This window comes from Myotis brandtii, unplaced genomic scaffold (assembly GCF_000412655.1).
Source record: "Myotis brandtii unplaced genomic scaffold, ASM41265v1 scaffold577, whole genome shotgun sequence".
Taxonomy (NCBI): Eukaryota; Metazoa; Chordata; class Mammalia; order Chiroptera; family Vespertilionidae; genus Myotis; species Myotis brandtii.
The window spans coordinates 1,586,670-1,596,532 of record NW_005370161.1 but is presented as its reverse complement, the minus strand read 5'-3'; the positions used below and the strand labels follow the sequence as shown (position 1 = coordinate 1,596,532).

Below are 9,863 nucleotides of genomic sequence, written 5' to 3'. Positions count from 1 at the left end.
GGTTGGCTACTGCTACTTCCACTTCCTTTATCATTCAATCCGGCTTTTTTATTTTTTTGATTCTCCATCACAAGGCTGCAAAAATAAATAAATACAAATCATGGTGTATTTTATAAAAGGTTGATAGGTTTCTTACCTATTAACTTTTTGCAGTGTTGTTGCACTGACTCCTGGTGCAAAACAATTCAAAGATAGTATGTATAACCGACAAATATATGGTGCTGTAATCAATTATCCGGCACACTGAATGTCTCGTTGAGCACTGTTGCACTGTATATCTTTTTCTTCTAACCCTCCCACTCCTCTCTCCTAACAAACATGGCGATCAAGTGCGTCCGTTTGCTGAATGCACCCCAACGCACGAGAAGCTTACCCGAGGCACATGTTGACAATAACGAGGCTGTTTCCAGAATTGGGCATTTTGTCACTCGAGTAAAAATAAAATGTCATGAGTAAAGATTAATCTCTTTATAGTGCAATTCTTAACCTTTTTATATTAATGTCAATATCAGAACAATGTGCCTCCTGCACACCCCCTTCTGGGGATGTGCCTGCAACCAAGGTACATGCCCTTGAGGAGAATTGAACGTGGGATCTTTCAGTCCCCAGGCCGACCCTCCATCCACTGAGCCAAACCAGTTAGGGCTAGATATTGATCTTTATGCTGTTCCTCTGCTGAATTCAGGCAGTTCAGGGGGTGTGGGTGTGGAGTCTGTAAGCTTTTCTCTAGAGATGCCGAGTTTGTTTGTAAATATGGACAGTTCCTTCTTCCTTTCTGATTTGTACAGCTTTTCTTTCTTGCATTGCCTTGTGCCTGATCCAAGGAGAAAGCATTCCATCCTTCCTGGTTAAGTGTGAATTTGGCTCTAGGATCTTTTTTCTTTTTGTTTTTGGGTTTGTGTTTGGCTCTAGGATTTTTTAGATGGGCCTTTATCATATTGAGAAATTATCTTATATCCCCTTGTGCTGAAAGTTTTCAAAATATCCTGAATAGCTAACTGAATTTTGTCAAATGCTTTTCCCCATCTTTGGAGATGATCATATGATATTTTCATTTTTAATCCTTGATATGCTTAATTGTATTGATTGATTTTCAACCATTAACCCAAGCTTGTGTTCCTGGGATGAGCCTCTCTTGGTAATTAAATAGCAAAGTTCACAGGCCTAGAGCACACAGCCTATGGTGCTCCTGTTCCTGCACCGTGACTATGATATTTGCTGTCGGCTTCTGGATCAGCCCTTGAATGACAAATCTCTGAACTGATTAGATTTAACCTTCACCAAACACCTCTAGGGAAGTGACAAGGTCCCGCCACTGCTCTCATAAGCCAGAATTTTCCTGAGTTATGACACAGGTATCATGTAAGCAATGACACTATGGAAATTTCCAAGGAGCCATAGTGGACTGAGGACCTTTGAGGGTTCTCATTCCACTGCCAAATCTCCTCCCCAAACGATGTGATCCCTGTCTGGCTGCCCTTCTTCACCTCCCTGGGCCTTTGGCGTCCCCAACACTGTCCTCGGGAATATCCGATCCCGATCCACTGAGATGGCATCCCCGTGGCAGAGCTGACTTGGGAGAAAGGTCACATAGTCCCACGTGGTGACAAAACGTCCTAGATGTTCATCATCGGGCTGCCTGCTCCCAAATGCAAAGCCCTTTCTGTGAAGATAATGAGCAGTTGTATCTGTGTGGGTCAGTGTGGCTCTCTCCTGGGCACCTCCATGTCCAGGTGTTTTAGCTCGGTTTCCCAAGGAGAACCTGACACAGGGATGCAGGCTCACAGGATTGATGGGGTGGGGGTGAGGGGGCTCTCAGGAGAACAGCCAGAGGGACACAGAGAGGGCAGGGGGAGGAGCCAAGCCAGGATGTGGTCCCAGCTTCCCCCTGACCCCACAGGAGACTCAGGTGTGGAGTGAACCACAGAGTGGGTGCTGCTGGAGGCCAGGTGGCTGGTTTATGGGATGCCTGGGGCTTGTATGCATGCATATAAGCATAACCAATGGACATAAGACACTGGGGGGTGGGGAGGCTGGGGGATTGTTAAGGACGGGGAAAAAAGGAGACACATGTAATACTCTTTGTAATACTTTTAGTAATAAAACAATTTTAAAAAATTAGATTTTATTTTTTTAGAGCAGTTTCAGGTTCACATCAAAATTGAGCACAAAGTAGAAAGAGCACCCCTAGACCACTGCACCTCCAACTCACAGCCTCCCCACAATCGACACCCCCACGTGATGAGAAAACGTCCTAGATGTTCATCAACGGGCTGCCTGCTCCCAAATGCAAAGCCCTTTCTGTGAACATAATGAACAGTTGTACCTGTGTGGGTCAGTGTGGTTCTCTCCTAGGCACCTGCATGTCCAGGTGACTTAGCTCAGTTTCCCAAGGAGAATCTGACACAGGGATGTAGGCACAGAGTATTGATGGGGTCGGGGTGAAGGGGGCTCTCAGAAGATCAGCCAGAGGGACACAGAGAGGACAGAGGGAGGAGCCAAGCCTGGGTTTTTTCCCACCTTCCCCCTGACTTCTCAGGAGACTCAAGTGTGGAGTGAACCACAATGTGGGTGCCCCTGGAGGCCAGGTGGCTGGTTTTATGGGATGCCTGGGGCAGGCCTGACAAGGGGCTTCACTTCCATGGGAGTGAATTCTTACAAGAGGTGGGAGCCAGGGGCCATTAGCAATCTACACTCACAGCAGTTGGGCACAGGTGTGCCCAGTGCAGGGATCTAGACAGGACTCTTTTTCTAAAATAAATATTTTGATTGATTTGAGAGAGGAAGGGAGAGAGATGGAAACATCAATGATGAGAGAGAATCATTGGTCTGCTCTCTCTTGCAGGCCCTAAACTGGGGATCAAGCCCCCAACTCCAGCCTGTGCCCTGACCAGGAATTGAACCATCAGCCTACCAGTGCATGGGAGGACACTCAACCACTGAGCCTCACCTGCTAAGACACACGTAGATTTATTATGGTGCCCCCCCGCCTCATACTTTTCTTTTTTTTATTCACATTCCTAAAACCCCTGCCCCAAGGTGGAACTCTGTCCCCAACCCCAACCCATTCTGATGCCTAAAGACCCATATTCTCCCCAGAGCTCAGCTTCTCCCCTCCTGACAGAGGGCCCTGAGCTGCCTCAGCTCCCCCAGCCTCAGAGGGGAAGCAGCTCCTGCCTCTCATCCTCCAGGACCTGCCACCAGCTGCCCGTCTCACATGTTCTGCCACTAAAACCAGCAAACAACAAATAACAGTTGATTCTTCTGCTTTGCAGGAAAATGAAAAGAACTATTCTATGAACTTTTTTCTTTCATTTTTGTCACTTGCTACCACATTCTAGCAAATTATCAAGCTGGAGCCGGTTTGGCTCAGTGGACTCAAGGTTCCGGGTTCCATTTCAGTCAAGGGCATGTACTGGCTGTGGGCAAGATACCTGGCCCTGGTCCGAGTGCTTGGGGGAGGCAAGCAATTGATGTGTCTCTTTCACATGGATGTTTCTCTCTGTCCCTTCCCCTCCTTTCCACTCTCTCGAAATATCAATGGAAAATATATCCTCCAGCGAGGATTAGCACCACCAACAAAAAAAGGTAGAATAAAATAAAATAAAATAAAAATAAAAAGGCAAGAAAAAATATTGTCTAAGAGCAAGAACAGGCCTCTCTGGGAAGATCTCCACTGTTAGCACCACCGTTCACGACAGGTGCCCGAGGTGGGTTCTAACTGTCATGCCTGCATATAGAGGAGGAACAGGACTGGTGGTGACTAGCCCGAGGTCACACAGGGATTGAGTCCCTGAGCTGGGATTTGTGCAAAACTGCCTCAGCCCTTGTGCAAAACTGCCTCTCCCTTCCAGGAAATGCCAGCAGAAGCCCAGCTCAGGACTCACTGGACACATCTGGGTCTACTGTGCATTTGATTCATGGGCCCACACGTGTGTGGTTGGCGGTGATTTTGTTCTGCAGACAAACTCCAAGATTCCTAGTAGAGGCAGCCTGGGTTGGTGCTGTCCGTTTCCAGGAGAGCTCAGCTACAGGCGTCAGCACTCACAGCAGTCTCTCTCCTCACTCCAGAGTCTGTTCAGTGGCGCTGTCTTCTCTACGTGACTCAGAGTTCCCCAGAGTCAGAGCCTGGCACACACACTGGGTGCTCAGGGTGTCTGTGGGGTGAGTGACCGACAGGAGAAGGATGGGGGCCTAGAGGAAGGCTGTGCAGGCCAAGAGCTCCACATGGCAGCAGTGGGCTGGCCCCATCTGGCTTCCTCACACCGCCAAGAACCACCCATTCATTCCACAGACATCTAAGTAGCCATGAGTTCTCCTTGGCTTCAAAGAGCCTCTGGTCCAGCAGACCACGAGGATGTCAGACAAATACAGAACACAGTGATATTGGGGACAGGCTTACTGAAGTGGGGCCTTTGGAGGCTGGTGGTCATAACGGAGATCATTAGGGGTGTGGTGAAGTGAAGGGGTGTCATGAGGGCAGGAATGGGGCCATGGAGACACGGTGTAGTGAGGGAAGGCACTTGCTATCTGGGAAGGGTTCTCTGTGGAAGAACCTCGATCCTCAGATAAACGTCGCCTGGTGGCAGCTGCCATGATGTGACAGGGATCCGTGTGATTGGCCCACGTTTATTTCACTCCCTGGCTCCAAGATGCCAAAGAGCCCATGCATCTGCCTTCAGTGCCTTTCAGGCAAGAAAATGTCTGACTCACAGGTCTGCCCTCTTTCTCTCTGCTCACATTCTTAGATTTAATCTTCTCCACCCAGTTGCTGAGCTAATCCCATCTTTCCCAGAGGAGACCCACCCTTTTCATCCTGGGAGGGACAGAAGATGCAATCTCTCCCTTTGCCCTCTAGGATGGCACTGTCTCTACTCCAGCCTGTTTCCTTTTAAATCCTAAATTCACCCAGAGAAGAGTCTTTCCATCTCTCTTCTCTCTAGGAAAAAACACCCATCATGTTCATGGCCCTGGGTCATTCACAGGGTTCCATTAGGATGGCTGACCCCTGCTTCTCATGGTGCTCCTCATCTCACCTCCCTCAGAGAAACCTGGTGGCCTGGAGGGACAGCCACATCCTCAATCGCCTTCGCCTTGCTCCCTGAGTAGCTCATGGCCTGCTATGTCACCTGACATAAAACCTAACGTGATGCATGGACACATATTGTTTGTTTTCTTAGCGGATGGCCCCCTTGTCTTCTCAAGGCTGTTTTAACTGCAATGTTCTGATAGTTTTGATGTGGCCAAACACCCCCAGCAACCCCGCTCTCAGGTTGTGTTCTTTCCTTTCTAACGTCAGGAACCCATTACATCCTTCAGTGTCTCCAAACTATGGGCCATCAGTCAAACTCAGTCAGTGTCTGTGAAAGGATGTGGCCAAACACCCCCAGCAACCCCGCTCTCAGGCTGTGTTCTTTCCTTTCTAACGTCAGGAACCCATTACACCCTTCTGTGTCTCTAAACAATGGGCCATCAGTCAAACTCAGTCAGTGTCTGTGAAAGGAATCCATGAGCCAGGCTTCAACCTTGCCCCTCCCTAACGTTCTCTCAATCTATTTATCTGTGGCTTCAACCTTGCCCCTCCCTAACTTTCTCTCAATCTATTTATCTGTAGAGAGGCAATAATCTTTTTAGAATAAAGGGATGGAGACTGAGGGTTCTGGTTGGATGGTAGCATTTGAGAAGGTGTATAAAAACCCCAGGCACCAGAGGAGAGATTCCGATTTCTCCAGCTCTGCAGTCAGTGCCCTGGTTCTCCACCAGGTCTGAGATCTGAGCCCCAGCCGACCCGGTCACAGCAGGTGAGTTATCCTGCTGAACTCACGGTGCCAAGAACTTGACTTGGCACAAGGAGCTTTCCTATTTATTTATTTATTTTCAGACAGATTGAAGGCGTTGATTTTGCCTCTAAGTGTAATTTTGCCTGAATTTCAAACATTTGGATTTGTGCTTTGGTTTATTTCTAAATGTCTCACCAAGCTGATTCCCTGACCAACCCCCACTTCCTAATGAAAACATCTTAACTGTGGTTTTATTTCTGGAAATTTTAAATATTCAGTTTGTGTCCCTAGATCAGGACTCTTCCCCCAAAAAGGTGGGGGTCAGCTTTCATGTTTCTGAGGAACCACTTCCCAGTCAGACAGGAAGGAAAGATGTGGGTGCTTCTGAGATGCTTGTCCTGGAGCCTGCAGGGGCGAGCTATGGCTCTGCGGTCACCGAGCCCAGAATGGCACTCACTAACCTGAGGCTCTCACCTGTGCCAGGCAGTGGCTTTGGCCCCGAGTTGATTCCTCTGATGGATGGGGAGTGAGTTGATGGGGCTCAAATGCTTGGCCTGACAAGGATGCCTTGTTCCCTCGACGTTTCTTCAGGATTTTTTTCTGAGCACCTTGAAGATGAGCATCCGGACCCCACCCACACTCCTGAGGCTGGCAGGAAGAAGCCTGCTGAGAGATCAGGCCTCGGCCATCACAGCTCTGGGGTACCTGCCTGCTGAGTTCTTCAAACCACTGTTCATTCAGGCCTGCCGGAGGAGAATGCGGAAGCCCCTGAAGGTTTTGGTGCAAGTCAGGCCCTTCCCTGTCCTCCCTCTGGGGAGCTTGATGAGGCTGCCTCCAGTCATGGTCTTAAAAGCGGTGTTGGAGGGGCTTGACGGTCTGCTTGCCCAAGAGGATCGCCCCAGGTAAGGCTGCTCCAAGTGCCTGGTAGGGTCCTGGGCATCCCAGAGACAGGGTGGGTCAGGGGATGGGGAGGGCCTAAGGGTGGACCCTTGTTTCTGACGGTGCCAGTGGGGCTCAGGGAGCCCTTGCACACTACAAAGCTCACTGTGGGAAGTGGAGGACTGCCTACTGGGCAGGGCCACCTGCAAAACCTGCCCTGCCTCCTCCCAGTGGTACCCAAGGTACTCCGAGTGCTGAGCAGGAGGGATGGAAGGGAAGGAGATGAGAAAAGGAAAGCAGAGGGAGGAGGAGGGCAAAGGAGAAGCTGCTCCTGGGATTCAAAGTAGAAGCTCAGGGTGGGGGTGGAGTCTGATTGTTGCCTCAACTCAGATGCTCAGTCTCATTCTGACCTGCCCTCCTTCTACTAATCATTTTAAAAACACTTTTTTATTGATTTCAGAGAGGAAGGGAGAGATAGATATAAAAATCAATGATGAGAATCATTGATCAGCTGCCTCCTGCACACATACACACACATATACACACCACACACACACACACGCATGCACCGGGCATTGAACCTGCAAACCAGGCATGTACCCTGTCTGGGGATTGAACTGTGACCTCCTGGTTCATAGGTAGATGCTCAACCACTGAGACACACAGTCCATAAAGCATCTCAGCCAATGCCCTGTTGACCTGGAAGAATCTCAGCTAATGTCCTGCTTTTCCCACAGGAGGCGCAAACTGCGGGTGCTGGATTTAAGGAACACGGTGCCAACTATTGGAGAATGTGGTGTGTACACAGCAGCCTTAAGTGCTCGCGGACAACTGCGGGTGCTGGATTTAAGGAACACGGGTGCCAACTATTGGAGAACGTGGTGTGTACACAGCACCTGTAAGTGCTCATGGACAGAACCAGTGGCTGTGCACAGCTCCAGCCCCCACATGGAGCACCCCTTGGCTCCCTTGGAGGTGTTCCTAGACCTTAACTTCAATGAAAGGGACCGGGATAAGTTTTTCATGGACATCATCCAGTGGGCCCAGCAGAGGGGAGGGTTGGTACACCTGTGCTGCAAGGCGCCGAGGATTTCTGAGGTGCCCTTCCAGAGGGTCAGGAGGGTCCTGGATAGGGTGCAGCTGGACTGCATCCAGGAGGTGGAAGTGAACTGCACCTGGGACCTGCCCACCCTGGGGACGTTTGCTCTCTACCTGGGTCAGATGAGTAACCTGCAGAGACTCTCTCTCTCCCACATCCACGTGTTGACCGAGGAGGAGGAAAAAGAGGAAGAGATAGGGGAGGAAGAGGAGCAGGAGTGGGAGGAGGAAGAGGATTGGGACAGGAAACAGCAGGAGGAGCAGCGATCCTTTTCCCAATTCCTGTCTCAGATGCTCAGGCTGCAGCACCTCCAGGACCTCAACATGTATTCTCCCTCCTTCCTCCGAGGCCGTCTGGACCAGGTGCTCAGGTGAGCTGTGTAACAGTGGACGCAGCCCCTGAATGTCAAGGGAGTGGTCTTGGTAGGTGCTTTGAGGGTGTTACCCTGTGAGCACCTTAGGGAAGCATGTTTTTGAAATCAGCCTATCAGGAGGGGTAGCAGAACTGGCTCAATGAGTGACCCTGTGAGCCTGGGTCTGTGAATGCTTCCTTAAGGAGAGATGTCTAAGTGACCAGGACTTAGGAAGAGGGAGGGAGGAGGAAAAGCCACATCGCATGGAGTATTTCCAGACAGAAGCTCTGTGCCCACTGGCCATGTGAACACACGTGAGCCTGTCTCAGCTTCCCCGTCTGTCAGAGGTGGTCCTGGGCTCCAGAAAGGTCATTAGTAGAAAGGAAAGGCAGGATTCCACAGCTAAGGGAGCGGGAGGGAAAGGATTGCAAAGAGTGGGAGGTGGTTGAGGTGATCCAGGGATGTAAGTCGCCTCTGCAGGCTGGTCCCCCAGTTGACGTTGTAGGATTTTGCTTAGGTTTGGCCTCTCTCTCAAATCCTCACCTGAAGATATTTTTTTCTTTTCATTTTTAGACGGTGATCCAGGGATGTAAGTCGCCTCTGCAGGCTGGTCCCCCAGTTGACGTTATAGGATTTTGCTTAGGTTTGGTCTCTCTCTCTCTCTCACAAATCCTCACCTGAATATATTTTTTTCTTTTCATTTTTAGATAGTTGGAGGGAGGAGAAAAGAGAAAAATCTATGTGAGAGTGACATATGGATTGGTTGCCCCCTGCACATGCCCCAACCAAGGCCAGGGATTGAGCCTGTCAATTAGGTGCATGTGCTTGAGTGGTAATCAAACCTGAGACACTTCCATCCAAAGGTCAACGCCTTATCCACCGAGTCAAACCTATCAGTGCCAGGTGTGTTCCTTATGCATCAGATGAATGAGCCTCATGTGGCTCAGATATCAGGTGTCTGGAGCCAAGCAGTGGCCAGAAGGAAGCCTGTGTTGAGAGCATTCTTGGTTTTCTCTCCCAACAGAAAGGTTGAGGGATGCCCAGCCTTGACCTAGACACCGTGAGGCTCTCTGAGCAGGTTCCCAGGGATTCCTTATGTCCAGTCCCCTTCCAGAGAGCAGTGCTCTGCTTGGCAGCTGAGGAAAGGAGGCTCTGGAGATGTCGTGAACCTGACCCAGCCTAAAAGGAGACTGGGCTTCCAGGGTGCTGGCCTTCACCAGATTGTCAGGACAGCCCTGGGCTTGGAGAAATCGGTCTTCTCCCACCTGCTGGCCCCCCTCTACCTGTCACCCCCGTCCCCAGGCACTAACCCCTTCATCTCTCCCCAGGTGCCTGCAGAGCCCCTTGGGCAAACTCTCCATAGCGAATTGCCAGCGGCTGACACTTTTAGACCTGACACACCTGTTCCAGAGCCTGAACCTCAGGCAGCTGAAGTCCCTGCGTCTGTACGGAGCCAGCCTCGCTGGTTTTAGTCCCGAGCCCCTCCGAGCTCTGCTGGAGGCAGTGGCACCCACCCTGGAGGACCTGGGCCTGGATAACTGTGGGATGGCGGACTCCCAAGTCGAGGCCATCCTGCCTGTCCTGAGCCGCTGCCACCAGCTCAGGGACGTCACCATCCCTGAGAACAACTTCCCCGTGGCCACCGTGGAGAAGCTGCTGCGCCACACAGCCGGGCTGCGCAGTTTATTTTATTTATTTATTTTTTATTAAAATATATTTTATTGATTTTTTTACAGAGAGGAAGGGAAAGGGA

General features: G+C 50.4%; 1 protein-coding gene across 1 annotated transcript in view; it reads left to right on the top strand.

The window, feature by feature from the left end:
- Positions 1-6,162: 6,162 nt before the first annotated feature.
- LOC102251854 (PRAME family member 20) overlaps positions 6,163-9,863 on the top strand; it is a 4,296-nt gene continuing 595 nt past the window's right edge. The window contains exons 1-3 of the mRNA XM_014549950.1: positions 6,163-6,682; positions 7,397-8,128; positions 9,439-9,791. Coding sequence (XP_014405436.1) covers positions 6,396-6,682; positions 7,397-8,128; positions 9,439-9,791 — 1,372 coding nt within the window. The 5' untranslated portion in view covers positions 6,163-6,395. The remainder of the gene's footprint in view (positions 6,683-7,396; positions 8,129-9,438; positions 9,792-9,863) is intronic.